Genomic DNA, 21,456 nt, shown 5'->3' with positions numbered 1-21,456 from the left:
AGGGTGTTTATGAGTGGCTAATCTGTGTTTATGATTTATAGCCGGAGGATTACCGATTCAGCAGTTAGGCGCTTAGCAAGCATACTTTCAGCAGCTACTTTCGAGGTGAGTTACCTTCTAGTAGCAGTGGGTCTAAGGCCACAATGCTGGCCCACTAGTAGGAGTTGTATGATTAGATGATTGTCACTTTGATATTCATCTAGGGTTGCTACTACCTGTGTTATGTTTATGTGCTAGTATGATATGATGCTACGTGCTAGTGACAGTAGGAGAGATAGTCCCCAGATTACCAGTCGATAGGACCGAAGGGGCAGTCATGCCCAACCATGTTAGATAGATTATGTGATACGTGATATGTGGTAGTGGTAGGGGTGAAATAGTCCCCAATATCCGGTCGAGAGGACCGAAGGGGAGACCAGCACCCAGGTATGCTAGTCAGCATCCGGTCGAGAGGACCGAAGGGGAGACCAGCACCTAGATATGCTAGTCAGTATCTGGTCTAGAGGACCGAAGGAGTAGGTCGGGCACCCAGATATGCCTGACAATATATATATATATATATATATATATATATATATATATATATATATATATATATATATATATATGTGTGTGTGTGTGTGTGTGTGTGTGTGTGTGATGTGACTATTTGGTATGTGGTACGGTGGGGCAACTCACTAAGCTTCGTGCTTACGGTTTATAGTTTTGTTTTCAGGTACCTCTTCAGCGAAGGGGAAGGAGCTGGCGCGGTAGCAGCAAATCATACACGCACAATGTTTTCCGCACCATGAGTCATTCTGGGATTTTGTACTCTGATATGTGATTGTTTATGTATTTCGGTTTTCAGACACGATGTATGTTATGAAATGGTTTGATCAGACAACGTTTTATTTACAAATGTTTTCTAAAGTATTGATTTAAAAACAAAATTTTTGGACGTGAATTTTGTGTTGTTACAGGATAATTTGCATTTGAATAACAAACACGCTTGTTTTTGAACTCATAGGCTAAAAAATGTTCTCAAATATTCTCACGAGAAAATATTCTCATTGGAACAACATAACTCTCTCTCTCTCTCTCTCTCTCTATATATATATATATATATATATATATATATATATATATATATATATATATATATATATATATATATATATATATATAGGATCAAATGAGAACACCTAAAAGGTTGAGAAAGCGAGAACAGATCTCATCCATGTATTATCTTAGATCTAAGGCTATAATTAATTAGGAATTGTGTTATTATTAAAATGTTTAAATTGAATTAATTTGAATTTAAAATAAGAAAAGGGTAATTAATCATTCCCTTATTTTAAACAACTCATAAAATCTCTCAATCTCTCTATAAACTTATGACTTCATCATTCACTCCACTATTTTCGACTTCATATTTCTCTCTATACCTAGGGCACGCCTCCCTCACCTGTACATCGGTCTCAATCGCTCCATCTAAATCAGAACCTCACGACGGTTATTCTTGGCAGCAAATGAAGAAGAACATAGCGAAAGAAGGGGGCTCGGTGGTGGCAAATTGATTGTAAAGAGGAGGGGGAAAAAGGACCACCGGCTATGCTGGTTTGTTGCCGCAAATTTATCATGGTTCAATTTTGTTTGAAATTTGACTCTTGAAGATTAGTCTACGGATTCTTGATGCCTGTAACAGCCATCTAAATTATCCATACAACAGAGCTCGGCCCATATTACTACTTATTGTCGATTGCCAAACCCTATATCATGATCTTCACTCCCCAGAACCTGCCGTCGTCCCCAAATCCTAGCCACCGAGTGTGTGTGAGAGAGAGAGAGAGAGAGAGAGAGAGACAGAGACAGAGAGGTAAGAGAGAACCAGAAATCAGGCGTGTGATTAGGGCATAACGTAAGGGAGTAGGGTCGTTCTTTAAGCCCGATACCCACCACCAGAAGGGGCCTGCTAGGTTCCGCAGCCTAGACTTTGGAGAACACAATGGTTACCTCAAGGGTTTAATCACCTAAATCATCCACGATCCCGACCGTGGTGCTCCTCTGGCTCGCATCACATATTGTCATCCTTTCCTCTACAAGCGTTCGAGGTGAGGGGGAAAAGCCAAGAGGCTGCTGCCTCTTTTTATTTTCCCAAGGTTAAATTTGACTTGAGGCTTTTTTTTCTGACTGGTTGAGTTATTCTTCTAATTCTTCTAATCTTATTTGTGAAACTCTCTAAGTTAGCAATGGGTTTTGTCATGTGCCTCGTGGGATCAGCAGCTATGGTATTTATTTATGATTAGAGTGGTATTCATTATGGTTGGATTTGTATTCATTTGTGATTAATGATATATATTCATTTATGAATAATTAATTATTTTTATTATAATTTTTGTTTATGTTGTATTCAAATGTGATTATCGAAAAATAGATATGTATTACATTGTAACTTGGTGTGTTATTATTTATGAATAGATGTGTAATTTAGATATAAATATCCAATATTTTTATTTATTTATGATTATAGTTGTATTGTAGTTTTTCTCTATAAATTGTGTTATATTCGTTTATTATTATAATTTAATTCAACTATTCATTCACCATTACAATAGATTTATATATGACTATAAATATGTTTTTATTTTTGTAAGATTACACATATTCGGTTGAAATGATTAATCTTTTTGATATATTGGTAAAAAATAAAAAATAAAAAACATTTTTTAATCATGGTAAAAATGTTTTTTTAATAATCTGATTGTTTAAAAATAGACATGAAATTGGAGAAAAAAAATATTTTTTAAGAAAAAAAAATTAAATTTTTTAGTTTTAATTTTTTTTTGATAAAAATGTTTTTTTTTATATTTCATTAATAAGAAAAATAAAAAATCAAATATTTCCTTCTATTTTGGTAACTGATCCTAAATTTAAGGGAATTTGATTGATTTTATTTTATTTTAATTTAATTTAAATATACAATTACTAATATACCCTTATATATTGATTGGTCTAGAACTGTTCTCAACTTTTTAGGTGTTCTCATTTGATACTTTCCATATATATATATATATATATATATATATATATATATATATATATATATATATATATATATATATATATATATATATGCGTGATGTACTTGATCTAAGCATATATTAGCTTTATGATAGTTTATGATGTAATTTAATTTAACATAAGTCAAATATAATGTTAAAGAAAAATCTATAGTTACGAATACTAAAACGAGAAAATGACAAAAATAGCCATTTACACGAATGACATTACAAAAATAGCCAAAAAAAATCGAAATTACAAAATTAGCCCACAATTTCGCAGATGGAGATGCCTCATCTGCGAAATCAGCATCTCATCTGCGAATGTACCAGCACCTAAAGCACAGTTGTGCTTTAGGTGCTTGTACATTCGCAGGTGCTTTTAATTTTTTTTTTTTTAATTTTTTTTTTCTGTATATATAGGGGTAAAATCGTAGATGGAATAGGTCCATCTGCGATTTACTCTCATTCTATCTGCGAAATTGTGGTTTTTTTTTTCCTTTTATTTATTTATTTATTTTTTTTAGTTTGACTATGAAATGAATTGGTTTGAGTACGAAATCATGTTGTTATATAAAAAGTTTTGTAGAAAAATATCATTTTGATTGTTATTTGTTTAGGAACTTTCTCTACAATTTGCTCAAAAAATGATTGAATATTTGGTTTGTCTTGTAACCGGTGGGAGATGGCAAGTTAATGGAACTAATCTGGAATACATATGTCCATAGGGAGGTATTTCTGAACTTGCTTTGATATTTTCTGAGTATATTAGTTATAGTGATTTTGTATCTTTGGTAAGAAGCAAAATTGGTTTGTTAGACAAATATAGAATTAGTCTTCGTTTCCACCATCCTGAATTAAATTATTATATAGCTATAGTTGAAGACATGGATATTAGAATGTTGATAAACGTAATCAAATGTAGTGGAGGAATGGCTGTGAAAGTGTTTGTGGTGGTTGATGAAGTTGAGGAGGTTAATGGGGGTGGTGAAATTGGAAACCAGCTTGATGGTAATTTATGCAGTTATAAAGGGAGCAACGATCCGATAGGTACTTTCAATACTCCTAGTGTACCTCAGTTTCACAGTGTTGCTGAAAATGTTAATGTTAGTTATTCACCTATTCACTATGTGGATCCTGAGAATTACAAGTATGTTGGTGATGATGATGTTGGTACATATCTTAATGATGTGGGTGGTCGTTGTGATGATGTTGTCGAACAAGAAGTTAAAGTTATGAATGGGCGTGTGGTAGATAAAACTAAAAAGAAAAAAAATTCAATTCAAAAAAATGAAAAAATCATGTTTACAGGCATTATTGATGTTGGTGATGTATGTTTAGATATAACCGAGCAACAAAGCAATTCCGATAGAGATGAGTTGGGTGATGAAGTTAAAGCTAAGTTTCCCGATAACCTTTTTCACGGTATGCCCCCTGTACCAGCATGCCCAGTTGATATTAATGAAGATATCCCAACACAGATGGTAGACATGAATCTTCAAAAGATTCAATGTGAGAGTATATTTAAGAACAAAGAACTTTTAAAGCGGTGTATTGGTAAAAAAAATGTCTTCGAGAAGGTTTCTAGACGAGGACAAGTAGATCCACCAAATCAAGGTATGAAGCTGTGTGTGTTTCGAAAAATTGTTCTTGGTTACTAAGAGCAAAAGCAATTAAAAATTCTGATGGACTTTTCCAAGTGAATAAATTTGTTGATGTACACACATGTTCTTCAACATTGTTGCAACCTAATCATCGACAAGCAAACAAATATGTTTTGGGTGAATATATTGCTGATGTTTTGGCTGAAGACTATAGTAGAGTTTATCGGGGAAAAGAAATTGTTAATGATATGAATGCTCAATTGAATATCAATATCTCATACCATCAGGCATGGCGTGCGAAGCAATATGCATTGTTGTCGTTAAGGGGTACGAAAGAGGATTCTTTTACCAAACTTCCGGCGTATTGTCACAACTTGGCCAAACATAATCTGGGTACTGTCACACATATTAAAATAGATGCTAATGATCGCTTTGAGTTTTTGTACGTCGCAGTCGGTTGCTCGGTTAGTATTATCATATTATATTTATTTTTTAATATTTATTTTGGTGTATTTGAATAGATATACAATGTATTGTAGGTACGCGCTTTTGTCAATTTTTGTAAGCCGACCCTAGTAGTAGATGGAGCTCACCTAAAGGGCGAGTTCCAAGGTACCATGTTACTTGCAGTTACTAAGGATGGACAAAACCAAATATTACCGGTTGCATATGGTATATGCAAAAATGAGTGTACCGATTCTTGGACATGGTTTTTTCAAAAACTACATGATTGCATAGGAAATATGCAGGAGCTTACAATTATATCTATAAGGTCTCCATCTATAGCAACATCCGTTGCCAACATTTTTCCTCACGCTCATCATGGAATATGTGGTGTGCATTTGTATTTCAACATGGTATCTAGATTCGGCAAGAGTAAGACGGTTAAAGGAATTTTTTGGGAGGCGTGTAGGGCGTACACAGTTGATGCTTTTGATGCTGCCATGGATGTTATGAAAAAGACAAAAGAACCAGTATGGGAGTACTTAAAAAGTATAAATCTAGAAACCTGGTCAAGGGCACATTTTAAAGGGAACCGATACAATCTTATGTCGTCCAACAGTGCGGAGTCTATAAATGCATTATCTAGACACGCACGTAAGGTGCCAATACTTATGCTGATCGATTTTTTTCGTGCTACAATGCAACAATGGTGGTTTCAAAGACGTAACTTTGCAGGTATTAAGTAAATTTGTAATATTAATGTTTTATTAGTTTTGATGTTATTGATCTTAACTTCTTCATTTTGGCTGTTTTTTAGCGGAAGCAACAACAATACTTACCCTTGGGCGGATGAAGTTGTAAAAGAAAACAATAAAACTTTTACCAAATGGGATGTTCGCATGATCTCAAATACGAAGTGCGAGGTCAAAAAGGGGGCACAAAATGTGATTGTTGATTTTCAACATATGAGATGTACATGTAGGCATTGGCAACTTGATGGGATACCTTGTGGTCATGCCATAAGATGTTTAACAGTGAACAATTACCAAGACTGCTCGAGGTTTGCATTAAATGCTTACCTTACCGAAACACTGGGGAAAACATATGAGGAATCAATAAACCCTCTGCCAAAGCCATCCGAATGGGAGATCCCCAATGATTTGATGATTGTTAAGCCACCTATAATGGATAAACGTCAGCCAGGCAGGCCAAGAAACACAGACCGCATTCCATCCCAAGGCGAGGGTCCAATTATAAAAGAGTGTTCTACATGTGGTCAACTAGGACACACGAGAAATAATTGTACTGGAAGGGCGTCCGGTAGCGGAGCAGGTCACATAATTTCTACTGCAGAAATGGCATATAATATTGGTGGTTCAGCGGGTTGCTCAAAAACCTATAACGTTGATTTTGATATAAAACAACCTTGAAATTAAGAGTAATGATGAGTTGTTTACTTATTATGTATTGTAATATTTTTATTAACTCTTACAAGACATTGCTATGCTTTCATATTTTAGTTAAGTTTGTTGATTATAACAATGAATAAAGCCTTTATATTATAAAATATAGTTTGCATATTTTTTTTAACAATTACAACATGTTATTAAAAAAAACAACAAACGATCCTTTTGCAACCTAATCTGTTTCATGATAATATTACAACAACTTTGTAACTAATTTTTAAACTCAGGGAACTGCAATGGGTACTTCTCTTTCTCCATTGTTATATAGTCATCCCTAATTCTCATTTTGTCTTCCAAACGATCCTTTTTTACCATAATGTGTATCAACTGCTCATCCTTCTCAGCAAGCCGTTTTTCAGTCGTTTTGATTGCTTTCTTACTCTTTTTTGTCCAATCTTTATGCTCTTTGATTTTGTTTTTATTGAGGTCAATCCATTCTTGAGCTTGTTTGCATTCCGATTCAATCCCATTAGCAAGTTGAGTGAGAAGTCGGGATGACTCTTTGTCCTCTTCTTGTTGTGCTTCAGCCTTCTTTAATTCTTCAAAATTTTCATGTGACATATATGGCCCGGCTGAAGAAGGTGTAAAAAAAGGGTCTACCGAATCACAGTAGTAACAATCTGCTTCGTTGCATGAGCAAACTTCGAATTTGTGTGAAGAACTCATAATAAAGTCGATATTGTATTAAACTGGAGCTATAAGTGGTATTTATACATACTAGACAGTAATGACAAGTCCAACTTTGAAATGACTAGACAGTAATGACAAGTCACTGTAGTAACCTGCACATCGTAGTGGGACCCTTAAGTGACAAGAGATAAATGACAGATTGACATGATAATTCATAATCTATTTATTTATATAAATAGATGTTTAAGATCTAAAAACCAAACACCCAAATCACGTAAACGAAACGAACTCCCATTATTAGAAATGTCGTCGAATGCAGCAAGTTCTTCGAATGAAGTACCTGGTTCCAATTCTGAAAGGCCATGGACGACAAACGAGGTGTTAGTTCTAACACGATGTTGGCTAAGTGTTAAGGATGGTGTATCGTTACTTGCTCCCCCGCATTGCCTAATTGGTGATGAATGGACTCGCATAACATCTTTGTTTAACCATGAGATGGGAGAAGGACAAAAAAGAGAAAAATTAGATGTTGTTACTAAGTGGATGGATGTAAAGGAAGAAGTGACATGGTTCAATCGAGCATGTAATTATGCATAAAGTAACAATGTTCGTTATCGTGATGAAGAAGAGTTCTTGGAAGTTGTTACAGATTTTTACATCTGTGAGCATGAAAGCAGAGACTTCGAATATGAGGAAGTTTGGAAGGTTGTAAAAGATAAACAATATTTCATGTAGACCGCTCTAATTTCTGTTAAGAATAACCCATGGACTTGTGTTTTACGTTAATGCTTTGTTCGTATTATGTCGTTGTTTTTCGTGTAATTGTTGTAATGTTTTTAATGGTTCATGGAATCCTTGTTACTAATGTATTCTTATGTATTGTGAAAACTACTGCAATGGCCATTTATTAATTCAAATTAATCATACGAGTTGGTCACATAATAAACTAAAATAGATTTTAAACAAATGAAATACATACGAAATACATGAAAATAACCTAGTACATGAAAATAACCTAGTACTCACATAATAAACTAAAATAGATTTAAAACAAACGAAATACATACGAAATACATGAAAATAACCTAGTACATGAAAATAACCTAGTACACACATAATAAACTAAAATAGATTTTAAACAAACGGGATATATTTCAAAATATTCCAAGGGGCTTCAAACTGGAATTCCAACCCATTACTTAATGACTTGTATTCCTCCTTAGCAGCTTCCAAGATGACCTCCTCACTAGCATTTAAACGGGTGTCGTCAATTTTTGTATAAAGATCGTTGAATAATAGAACTTCGGTTTTCATTTCATACCATCTTGCTAAGATGTCTAGTTCGTTACGATCGTTTCTTGTAGCCATTCGGTTTTCAGCATTGAAAATATTGGTTAAACGGCTCCAAAACATTGGATCGTTCAACTTGCTTGTCTCGTACACATGAATATAAGCATGTGTAAGAACCAAGAACTCTTCATTGCTCCATGATATAGAACTCATTTTGATTGAAACAAAGAGAGTAGAATCTAAAAAACAATATTTGAACAGTTGTATTGGTTTATTTAATAAAGTATTTATGTAACTTAAGGTCAATTTATAGTAGTTTCTACACAAAATACCATTTCAATCTTCTAATATGTCTGCAATTCATTGTCAAAATTAACTGACGAATGCATTGTACTATACTTATAACACAACATATCATTGTTCGAGTTGACAAGTCATCCCCGGTCGAATGACAACACAATACATTGCTGCTTGAATTGACAAGCCATTGCACCAGGAAAGTAAGGAGTCGTTATAAATAGATTTTAATATCCGTTGTAATTGTATCGTATTACTTCCCTCCTTGAAATTATGGACTCACAACATATATGGAGGAACGCAGAGGAGGTCGCTTTGGTTCAAGCTTGGATTATAACTGTAGAGGAGGATTTTCCACCGGGTCCCCCACAAGTTCGTGCTGGATCATTTTGGTCTCGTGTCTATCATTTGTTTCACCATTTAATGAGCCGTACTCAATATCGAAGAAGAAGAGATGTCAAAGAGAAGTTTCTGGATTTGAAAATAAAGGTGAAACAATTTCAACGTATTTATAACAAGTTGGATAACGAACATGCAAATACGGATGAAGACATTCTACGACAGGTGGCTTTGGAACTATACCGTTTTGAATATGATGGTAGCGAGTTTACCCACTTAGATGCATGGAATCTTTTAAAGAATGTCCCTTATTTTTAATATGCATGTTGGTTAAGTTAATTGTTTTTCATTATTTAAGTTGCTTGTTGTTGTATGTGTGTAGTCGTTACTATTTAATAAACGTCCATTTCTTTTAATGTATGTTGTTTCCTCAATAGCCAATACATAGAGCGCCATAAAATATAAATGGGGTACATAAATAATTAATACATAATACGACATAAAATATAAACAGGGTACATGGATAACTAATACGTAACACGACACTAAAATAAAAACGGGGTACATAAAAAACTAATACATAATACTACATAAAACATAAATGTGCTACATGAATAACTACTGCATTGAGGGAGGTAACAGGACCACCGTTTCATTTGGTATTTCCCAATGCACATGTGATGGTATAGTATTCACCAACTCAGATCCATATGCAAGTCGATACACATAATTAGTGAACTTGTAATCAACCATTCTGTGAATGCATTCAGATGTATGGGTTCTTAGACATGCTATAGCGTGGCCACATGGTATACCGCTTTTTTGCCATTTACCACAACTACATACCCTTCGTTCAAGTTGTACGTTGCTGGTGGCAAAATTGTCATCGACTTCAAATGTATCCCCATACAAACGTCTTGCATTACAATTATAAGACTTGTTGAGACATTTTTGAACCTTACTCTCAATGTAAGGGGTCAACCCACCAGACAACCTCCCTGTAAAATTTGATATTTTAATAAAAATAGTAGCACAATAAAAAAAATATATAACAATCTCCCTTACCCGCCACTTCGGCCCGTTCAGCATACTTTGATTGTATCGACGTGGTGATTAACTCAATTATCGTTGTTATAGGAAACTCACGTGTGGATATAATTTGCAAATTTCAGGGACGGCAATCGATTTAATATTGTAATGTATTTTTGGGAAAAATGCTCGTGTCCATTTTGAAATCGATATATCGTCAAGCCAGTAAATTGGACTCATAAGCAAGGTGCAGAAAGGTGGTTTCCTACATGTACTTTGCAACCTTTCAAACACAAGTAAAAATCATCAACGCTATATGCATTGCATGACTTCCAAAACAACGATTCGACTTCCGTATTGTTATGTCCGACAGACTCACGTATCTTTCGAGCTATATCTTTAGGACAATATCCATGATAGGAATCCGGGTAGGCACTCTGAACATCAAATTCTATTTTATAACACAGGTTGCTTATGAAACCAACCTTTATGTCCTCACCTAAACAATCTTTTAACCTCATCATGAACCATCTCCATGATTCTTCACACTCTAAGGTTCCCAAACCAATTGCTAAGAGTAGTGGTTCATGATTTCCATCTAAAGCCACTGCGAACTACATTGTTGTCAGATAGCTCCCAAGAAGGGGTAAATAACCCACATATATCAGCAGTATCATGCACCTAAGGAAGGTACGAATCTACATAAAAACGAACACATATTAGTGATAAGTAAAAACTTATCGAGATACATTACCATGAAATATTATATAACTCAATAAAAGAAGTATGTTATACCATGCAACCTAAAGCCATAAAACAGAATTGAAAGCGGTTGGTATCAGTTTTCTTAATGGCTGTGAAGGTATTAGGATTTGTTCTTTGAAGGTTATGCAAGAAAATTGGTAGTTGAGAAAAGCTTCTTTCGTTGTAAGTACTCATTTTCAATACCGATGATAGTGCTCTACAATCATCACACAAATCCAATATGAAACAAATGCAATTATAAATAGAAAATATTGTATCTCCACTGTTCAAAATTCATAGTTTAACCTTTTAAATTCATAGTCAAACCAGTTCATTTCATAGTCAAATTTCACTGTCCGACATGACAATACTACAGAATGTACTTGTCTGGATTTCGTAGTTCAACTTTTTGAATTCATAGTCAAACCAGTTCATTTCATAGTCAAATTTCACTGACCGACATGACAATACTACAGAATGTACTTGTCTGCATTTCGTAGTTCAAGTTTTTGAATTCATAGTCAAACCAGTTCATTTCATAGTCAAATTTCACTGACCGACATGACAACACTACAGAATGTACTTGTCTGCATTTCATAGTTCAAGTTTTTGAATTCATAGTCAAACCAGTTCATTTCATAGTCAAATTTCACTGACCGACATGACAATACTACAGAATGTACTTGTCTGCATTTCGTAGTTCAACCTTTTGAATTCATAGTCAAACCAGTTCATTTCATAGTCGAATTTCACTGACCGACATGACAATACTACAGAATGTACTTGTCTGTATTTCGTAGTTCAACTTTTTGAATTCATAGTCAAACCAGTTCATTTCATAGTAAAAAAGAATTGTCTGTAATATGATTTCTTCTATAAATGGGTGTCACTCAGTATGAAAAATTTAACTGAGAAAGTAACTCCAATTTAAAAGAAAAAGAAGGCTAATGGCATACTGCAATTGCGGAGGAGAACGTATCATTAGGATTTCGGGTACAGCTAAAAACCCAGGAAGATTGTTTTACTCTTGCCCATATTTGGTATCATGTTGTTAACGTCATTCAAATATAAACCCTCGTGTTTACATGACAAAAATTTATTTTCTTACTGTCAATGTTAAATTTAACAGGGACCAAAATGCGGGTTTATCAGTTGGGTTGATGAAGAGAAGGACCAATCATCTATAGTAATAGCTAAAGTAGCTAACTCTAATAAGCTCTTTCAATCAGAAAATAAGAAGTTAAAGATAGCGTTGGTTTGTAGTTGGGTGTTGTTCTTGGCAGTTCTTGTTTACAAGTTGTAAGCTTTTCAATATTGTTTTTATGGTTTTGAAGTTGTTAGGTCAATAAATTGTTGTATTTGTAACGTTAAAAAAATGTTGTAGTCGTTCTTATGTTGTATGTATTGATAAGTTATTAGTAGGTCATTAATTTGTTGTAATTGTCATAACGTTAAATTTTTTGTCATCCGTTGAGTAAACTGTAAAAATAAACTAATAATCAAATCCAACATTAATTTAGATATACAATTATATAATCCAACTACATAGGACCAAGACTAGACCCCCAAAAAAATTTTGCCATCCGTTGACGGAACTCTAAAGCTGCGTTCTTTGGGTCAATAAGAACACGTATTGGTTGACCTAAAACGAATTGCTCCATAAAGATACAAACAAAAACACCGCAATCTCCCAAATGACTACTTTGTTGGGGAACATTTTCTTCATAAATGAATTGCATATTCAATGGAATCCTTGGGATGTTCCTCCGGGCCCAATACTTAATCTTGTCCAAATAATTTGCCACCCGACGTTCAAATTTGGAAAAGATTCCTTCAGATTTGAATTTTTCATAAGCCCCTCTACCAAGAATGTCATAAATATGCACTTTCATTGACGCTAATCGTAGTTCCCCAAATAGCCAATGATTAGGGGATGAATGAATCGGCAATAAGACCTGTATAAAGATCAGAAAATACAATTATGTTTTTTTACATCACAATACAAAAACATAACAAAAATAACGATATTATTTTCAATATAAACGTATCAACTTCCCACCAAGCAACCATGAAGTTGGGGTACGTAGCAATACCAACCATAAACGCCCTCCAGTCCTGTCCTTCTTCCAAAGCATGAGAAACAAAAAAATTTGGAGGCATTATTGTATGTCGGTCGCTTTCAAACCGTCTCTCCATCAATAGTCGGTACCAAATGGTTATATGCTGCACAAATGATACTTTTGTTATTGACTAAAAAACAATTAACTTTTAAAATAATAAATTAACAATTAATTTACCGCTGACTCCAACCATCCGTCGTGTGTATGCCCAAACAATGAGCTCCAAAAATCTCTATCTAACACGAAATTAAACAAACGATGCTGGACATCATATGAATGAAAAAAATAATTTTGGATGACAACCTCACCGCCTGCTACGTAAGGTTGCAGGAGCAACATGGAGAAGTCATGAGCAACACCAAAAACTGGAGGAGGAACAGGGCTTGTTGATTTGATATCAACCTTCTTTTTTGTTCTTCTTTTTTGCTTCGGTGTCGTGTGCAACTAAAAACAATATTCAAATGTTTAAATCTATATCTTTCAGATAATTCACATAAACATAAAATCATGAGTTTATAAATAAAACGAATACCTCGGTATAAGGAGGGCACAAATATTGTGATGGTTTTCGAGTCCTCAGTTTATCGGGTGTAACTTCTTTGCCATCATACTCATCAGAATAATCTACAATTCCCGTTATTATTATTTCGTCTTCGTCCGGCACATCATCATCAAATTTGTTCCCCGCATTGTCATTCATCTCCTCCGACTCTTACATTAAAAATAAAACTTTATACTTAATAACGAAATACACATAAATTTAATAAGCAATAATATCTAATTAAATAAATGATTTAATCTACTAAAAACAAAATATAAATTAATGTAATTATAAGAACCTCTTTAACTTCACTATAATCAATTACATCAAACACATCATCATCAAATTTGTTCCCCATATAGTCATTCCTCTCCTCCAACACCTACATTAAAAATATAACTTTTTACTTAATAACGAAAGACACATTATTAAAAAGTAATTATTAAAATCGTAAAGGTAATATCTATAACAACCTTGTCGTCTTGAATATCGCCAAAAACATTTTCAGTTGTATTGTTTTTATTCATCACTTCATCTTGCACAACCTATATTTTCAAATATAAAATATGAACACTGGTATTCATATATGTTAATAAAATTTAAAAAATAATGTAGCATGTAACTAACCTGTTCATCATATTTTCTTTGTGACACTATCGGATCATCAAAAGTAATGTCGTTCCAAAATTGTTCAGTATTCACTTGTTCAACAAAAATCTCTGTAGGTTGTCGGTTCATAAACACATGCTGCTCCAGTGCATGTAGTCGTTTCAACACCTCGTCTAGGTTGTGTTTCCCACTGCCCCTACCTCTACCATGAGAGCGACCACTGGACGACATACTAGACGAAGATTCGTCTTGTCTCCTAAAATGGTCCCGTACTGGGGATGGAACTGCTTTCCCATCACCATATACATACTCTTGAAATGACATATAATAACAAGATGTCATCTCACCATCACCCGGTAACATGTTTTGTCTTGGTGGTTGCCCCTCCTAAAAAATTAAACATATTAAAAATGCATATAAAAGTATAATAATCAAGTTTATTAATAATAAACGAAAAATTTATAAACCTGTATCTTTGACCAAATCTTGTTCATGTCAACCCATTTCAATTTTTTTGTTCCACTCCATCATTTCATCCGAGGCAAGTCTTTATTTTTTCTCAATACAAATCCACATGCACGAACAGCCGGAATCATCTCATATATCCATATCTACAATTTTTTACAATTACAGTAATAAAAGTTAAAATTAAAATAAAAAAACATAACAATAAAACAATTTAAATATAAGAAAATTTTTATACCCTTATTGGAGCCGTAAATCCTGAGACGGAGTACTTTAAAGTTTGACGACGCTCAGAAAGTGATAAATAATTATGTATTTTGTTTCATGTATCCTCAAGGTCAACATAAGTAAAATCCCAAAGATAGCTACCCCAAGAGAAACTAACAAAACAAAAAAACAAAATTGGTTATTATATAAATTATAACTTTAATAAAATAAAACTTTTAACGTAAACAAAATATACCTGTTCCAGAGATCCAAATTCTCAGCAAAAAAAACCAATCTTGTGGCACCCGATCATTAACTTCTTTTTCCAAAAAACCTTCACACAAAATGTATATCAAACATACTCTAACTACATCAACGTCGTCAAGTGCTAGGAATGTTCGATTTAAAATTAAACGTTTCAGGTCGCCGATTTTCACCGAACTATTAGTATGGTCCGGAAATAGCCGTTCACGCAATAAACATCTTTTTTTACTGCTTAATAATTTTTCCGACCCTTTTCTCCCAATGTTTTTTGGATACTCCCCAAAATTGAAGCCGGTTATCAAACAAAACTCTTCCGGCCCATAAACCATTTTCGTATTGCCTACTCGAAAATATAATCGTTTTATTCCATCTGGAGATAAAACAGGGTCCGGCCGGATCTGATAAAGGAACATTTTATGGAACAACAATGCGTCCCCTTGTAAACGAGTCTTTTAAAGTATAATTTAACTATTTTTCACTTTATATAAACAATTATACGATAAGAATATCCAAGTTTTCAGGTTATACAACAACTAAACAAACAACAAAAATAACAAATTGTAAACATTATCTACGTAGTCTCTACTTGTACATTCAAACAAACACTAACAAAATAGCATTTAAACTTCAAGTATACTAAAGAAATATTAAAACTATCAAACACAACAAAATTACCCTTTTTTAACACTAAATAATACAATAAATGATAAAATAAAAAAAAAAGTTTAAACATTAAAAGAGTTAAAATCTAACCATATTTGCGGGATTGTTGACATAATCTTCCATTTTCTTCAAAAACTAGCCAAAATTCCGAGAGAAGCCCAAAGATAGAGGGAGTTTTTGTGTAGAGAAGGGTGAAAAATGGAGAAAAAAAACGTTTATATAGTGAAAGATAAGGGGATTTCGCAGATGGACAACAATTTCGCAGATGGCACATCTCATCTGCGAATGTACAAGCACCTAAAGCACAGCTGTGCTTTAGATGCTTGTACATTCACAGATGAGATGCTGATTTCGCAGATGGGGCATCTCCATCTGCAAAATTGTGGGCTAATTTTGTAATTTCGATTTTTTTTTGGCTATTTTTGTAATGCCATTAGTGTGAATGGCTATTTTTATCATTTTCTCTACTATAAAACATATTATTATACTAATTGTGAGACCTGTGTAATACAATTGTTAATTAAAATAAGTTAAATATAAAGGTTTACACATTAAACAATTTTAAATTAAAGTTTTAAAATAAATACTATCGAAATTATGTATAAGTAAGTACTTCAATCTATATTAATAAAAACTATGGTCATATTTTAAAGAAGTGTCCTAAATCACAAATTTCTAGAGACTTCTTTGAATTCAACATTAGATGTCATATTGCGAAGTTTATTGTCATTGTCTAAAATTACTATTTTATATCTATTTATTTTTTTTTAACTCTGGACAATACAACATACAACTATATATGAGTGAACACTATTTGTCTAAAGAACAACCCCACCTTTGATACGATTGTCCTTGAGTCTTGTTTATTGTCTTTGCAAAACATAAAACAAATGAAAAATTTTTCTTTAAAATGTGAAATAAATCCTTTTATCTGAAGATGTCAAAGACGTTATTGGAAAAATATATGGTATACTATATTACTTCAGGATATTTTCTTTGGTTTTATATAACATTTACCCAATGCTATAACCCACAGCCTCATTCCATTATGCAAACCGCAACTCATCCCTAAGCCCATCAAGAAGTATGTTACTAAAAAGGAACCTAAAAATCATATTACAAAGAGTTAAACCTATGAAAGATATGTGATTACCTATTCAACATACATTACACAAAAATCGGAGGGATCTTTGTTTGCTTGTTCAAGATGAAATTATTTCAAACTCACTACAAACTCTTGCTGCTCATTTGTCTTGTTCAAAAAAAATCAAAAACATACAATCATGAAATAAAATTGTGTACCAAACTGACATTAAATCATTTCATGTATTTTTTTTGTAAGTACTATCCCCATAAACACTCCTCACTTCTACAATATATACGATCTCACGTTATCTACTAAACTGCTTGACTTTCAATGTCAATATTGATTCAGTAAAACAAATGACTCTTCATTATAGAAACAATACACATACACACATAAAAAACCTTGTCTTAATTTGAAACAGTGAAACTTAAAGTCCATATCTTCTAGTAAGTATTTAAAGTAAATTAAATTAAAATATTAAAATAAATAAAGATTTAAAATAAAAATTAGAAAAAGGATGCTATTAAGAACTGGTTAAGATCTTCAAATTCTCCATGCATGCATGGAACATGTTCACCATTCATGGCATCCAAATTCAGGTCTTTGTTTCTTTATTAGTTTGAGTTTCTATTGAGTAAACGGCTTCTACGTTAAGTAATATCTAGGTTTAGTTTATATTGTGTAAACTATTTCTACAGACTGTAAACAAATTTACTTTATGTTTAACAATTTCTGAAATGGAAATGGCAACTTGCATGTGAGATATTTGATAATGGAAGCAACCAACAAATTTATTAGTTTTGAAATGAAAACAGATTCGGTAAACTGGGTAATTAAATTTCTTTAACTTTATAATGGATCCCAATTGACTTTCTTTCTGATCTTCCACTTCTTAGTTATTTGGTTGTGAATGAACGAAAGGAACAAGCTGCAAAGGTGCTTTTAGGGTCGTGGTGATGCCATGAGACTCTTCCATGTTGATATCTTGAGGCTCCATTCCTTGTGGAAGTTCCCAATCAAAATGATACAATAATTCAAATAGAGTAGTTTCAATTGAATTTGTTCCAAAAGTAATCCCAGGGCACATTCTCCTTCCTGCCCCAAATGGAATAAACTCATAGTCATTTCCAATGAAGTCAATGGAGCTGTTTTCAAATCTTTCTGGTATGAAGCTCTCAGGGTCCTCCCAATATTCAGGATCGAGTGCACATGCAAAAGCATTTACCACCACTTTTGTTTTTGCGGGTATATCATAGTCATCGATCTTGCATTGTTCTCTACACTCTCGAGGAACTAACAATGGAGCTGGTGGATGCAACCTCAATGTTTCCTTGATCACTAACTTCAAGTAAGGATAACTGTTAGTGCCATTTTTAGTGAAAGTTACCTTTTGTCTTGATGTTTCCCTTATTTGTTGTTGCGCTTTCTTTAGTACTCTTTGGTTTCTCATCATTTCTGCCATTGCCCACATGATAGTCGCAGAAGATGTGTCTGTTCCAGCAACGAACATGTCCTTTAAAAATGCAAACGTAGTTATGTATATTAGTTAAATGGAAGATGTAGTGTGAATATTTTTAGAGCAATCTCATTGTTGAACCTCTTCTAGAAAACTCTAATGTTGTATTGTGTGTGGAATACGTAAACCTCGAAACTTTGTGGTCATATCTTCACTTCCTATACACTTATTTATTTATTTATTTTTGAAACGATAAGTATGCAAACATAAGTGGTCAATATTTGACCACAATGCGGTACTTATTGTTTATTTAATTAACCTGTACTTTTATATATATCGCAAAAGTAAAGAATAAAAATAAATAAATAAATAAAAATGTTGTCAAGATTGTTTTAAATACTTATATTTAATCAGAAACATATAGAATTCGTCAATTGTAAATATTTTTATTTAATTACGAAAGAAGTTTATTTTCTTTGTCAATATTATAATAAAAAAAAACATTAACGTTAATAATATTTATTATACGTATCATTAGTTAATTAGTTGATAAGTTATTTTATGACATATTTATTGGAGATGCCAGGTCTGAAAACTCAGACTATCTGTTTGTTGATAAAGAAAAAAAATTAAATACGTATCATTTTAAACATGCTGGTAATATTATTTTAATGCTATAGTTTGTTAAAATTATCACATATATTATGCTATATATGTATTCACAGTAAAATAAACTTACATATTAAAATATTAAAATAAATAAATATTAGAAAAAAGATATAATTAAGAATTTCTATATAAAATTAAGGGGTGTGAATCCAAATTCAACAAAATAAATGACCGTGTTTAGCAAAAATCAGCTAGTTTGTAAGTTATTTTATTGTAACTTACTGTTTGATAAACCACTAGGTCATCCATCCATAATAGAGATGTATGAGAGTTTAATAGATTAAATGTGAATATAATATAGAGAAAAGAGTATGGACTTGAATGGGGATACAATAATGCAATAGAACTCTAATGAAAATTTATAAATTTTTTAAGAATTAAAATAAATGTACATATTCTCTTTCCTACTTGGCAATTTATAGAACTTTTTATGGGTTTAATTCATTACAGATACCTAGATAATTTAGCATAGTTTATAAAATAGATTATAAGTTAGGTTATTGATAATGTAAATTGATATAGTTTATTAATAAGTTGGTTTATAACTTATTTTGCTAATTTTTATGGTTTTCATTATAATACACAACTTTTTGAACTTGTTTACATACAATTTGTAAGGGATGAGGGAATGATACAGTGGGTAGGAAGAATTTATGGGAGGTAGAGGCGGTACCTCCAAGGAACCATCCCTTCTTTAGCGGGCTAAGAGTGGCCGTTTTGATGGGCATCATACCCGACTTCCCTAAACTAAATTAAGTCAATCGTTTTCAACTCTTGCAATATTCATTTGTCCATTACACATTTATATTTGTATGTAAATTATTTTGTATGTTTTTTAAATTAGTTTTATATGTTTTTAAAAGATTTTATAAATTTGTTTTGTATAATTTTAATTAACTTGTGTTTATTTTAAAATAAAAAATATAATGAGTTAATTGGATAGGAAAAATATGGAAAAAGTGAAAGAAATTAAACACAAAAACGAGTGGTTAATTTAGAAGTGAGATTCCTCCTCCGTAAAGTGCTATAGAAGGAATATAATTGTATATTTCAAAGAAAAATATAACTTGTTATAGTACTTACTAAAAGAACGGCCTTGATATTGTCCAAGGTGATTGGGAACTGGACTTCTTCTTCTTCCTTAATCCTTAATAAAACGTCGACCAAGCGTTCATCTGATCTCTCCATCCCAGCATCACGCTTACCTTTTCGATCCTCCAAAGCATCTTCCAACACCTTGTCAAGCTGTTTGTGTATCTTTAACCGCTTTGATTTGATCCCTAATACAACGTTTACGAACTTAAGTCGAGGAAAAAATTCTCCCACATTGACAGCTCCAGATGTCAACAACAAGTCTTTTATTAACTGTATCAAGACAATTTGATCTTGAGCTTTGTAGTCATTTCCAAAAGTCGCCCTGAAAATTATAGTATAACTTTTTTAAACAGCAATATATTAATACAAAAACGTCTAGCGAGAGGTGAAGCTAGAGGTAGAAAGCCGAGTAACAAACCCCGAAGCATTGGTTTGAAATTAATGTATTAACTTATACTTGCAAAAACATCTACTCAATACCTGCAAATTATGTTGTTGATCAACCCAACGATCATCTCCGTAAAGTTCACCACAGAACCACTTAAAGATCGCAGAGAATCACAAAGGCGACCAAGCTCTTCGTCTCTCAGGGAACCAAAAGATTTCACCTTTTTTTCACTAAGGAGTTGTAGGATGCAAATCTTTTTCATCTGCCTCCAGTAATCACCATATGGCGCAGATGCGATATCAGTGCGATTATAATAAAAGATCTTGGTGTATTCTGACTTTGGTCGATCAGCAAATATGATATCATGAGTTTTCAATATCTCTTTAGCCACTCGAGGCGATGAAAAAACGATTGTGGAGACATTGCCAAGTTTCAAGTGCATGATTGGTCCATATTTCTTGGCCAAATCTCTGAGAGCCCGATGTGGAACTGAACCAGCGAGTTGGTGTATGTTCCCGATTACAGGTAAGGTTGGTGGGCCTGGTGGTAAGTTTAGGGTTGTGGAATGCTTTGTCTTGTTGAAAGCCATGTAACAAACGAGGATTAGTGAAGCAAGTATGAATGCGATGGTGATTTGGGTAACCATCTCTAGATTTAGGCTCATCGTAGCAAAGTGAAGTGTTTGGTTTCATTTTCTTCCTCCTCGTAATATCATTAATTGATAATATGGGCGAATCCATATGTGACGTTGTTCTCAAGACCCACTTTTTAAATTTACTTACAATTTATAAATATAAAAAAAAAATATACCAGGAAAGTAACAAAATATATATATATATATATATATATATATATATATATATATATATATATATATATATATATATATATATATATATATATATATATATATATATATATATATAGTTAATTTGGATGGTTTTTGTCAACTTTACCCTTATATTCTTTTAGTTATTTTAATATTTTTGGTCCTTGCAATCAAAATTTTTA

The 21,456-nt window shown here is 32.9% G+C and overlaps 1 protein-coding gene across 1 annotated transcript; it reads right to left on the bottom strand.

The window, feature by feature from the left end:
• Nucleotides 1–17,610: 17,610 nt before the first annotated feature.
• LOC145103213 (costunolide synthase-like) lies at nt 17,611–21,131 on the bottom strand. The gene is made up of 3 exons (XM_079040773.1): nt 20,538–21,131; nt 20,046–20,379; nt 17,611–18,350 (listed from the first exon to the last, which is right to left on the bottom strand). The coding sequence occupies exons 1-3, from the start codon at nt 21,107–21,109 to the stop codon at nt 17,730–17,732; spliced, it is 1,527 nt and encodes a 508-aa protein (XP_078896899.1). The 5' UTR covers nt 21,110–21,131; the 3' UTR covers nt 17,611–17,729.
• Nucleotides 21,132–21,456: the final 325 nt, after the last annotated feature.

The sequence above is a fragment of the Lactuca serriola genome, chromosome 4, assembly GCF_051521515.1.
Source record: "Lactuca serriola cultivar US96UC23 chromosome 4, Lser_US96UC23_V15, whole genome shotgun sequence".
NCBI classification, from domain to species: Eukaryota; Viridiplantae; Streptophyta; class Magnoliopsida; order Asterales; family Asteraceae; genus Lactuca; species Lactuca serriola.
The sequence above is the reverse complement of the archived record's forward strand: the minus strand, read 5'-3'. Positions and strand labels throughout refer to the sequence as shown.

Excerpts from the sequence above, each read along its gene's own strand:
- LOC145103213 (XM_079040773.1), bottom strand. The coding sequence starts at position 21,109 with ATGAGCCTAAATCTAGAGATGGTTACCCAAATCACCATCGCATTCATA. Across the intron at positions 20,380-20,537 it reads ATCAACAACATAATTTGCAG|GGCGACTTTTGGAAATGACT; the intron begins GTATTGAGTAGA and ends TATAATTTTCAG. Across the intron at positions 18,351-20,045 it reads ATATCAAGGCCGTTCTTTTA|GACATGTTCGTTGCTGGAAC; the intron begins GTAAGTACTATA and ends GCATTTTTAAAG.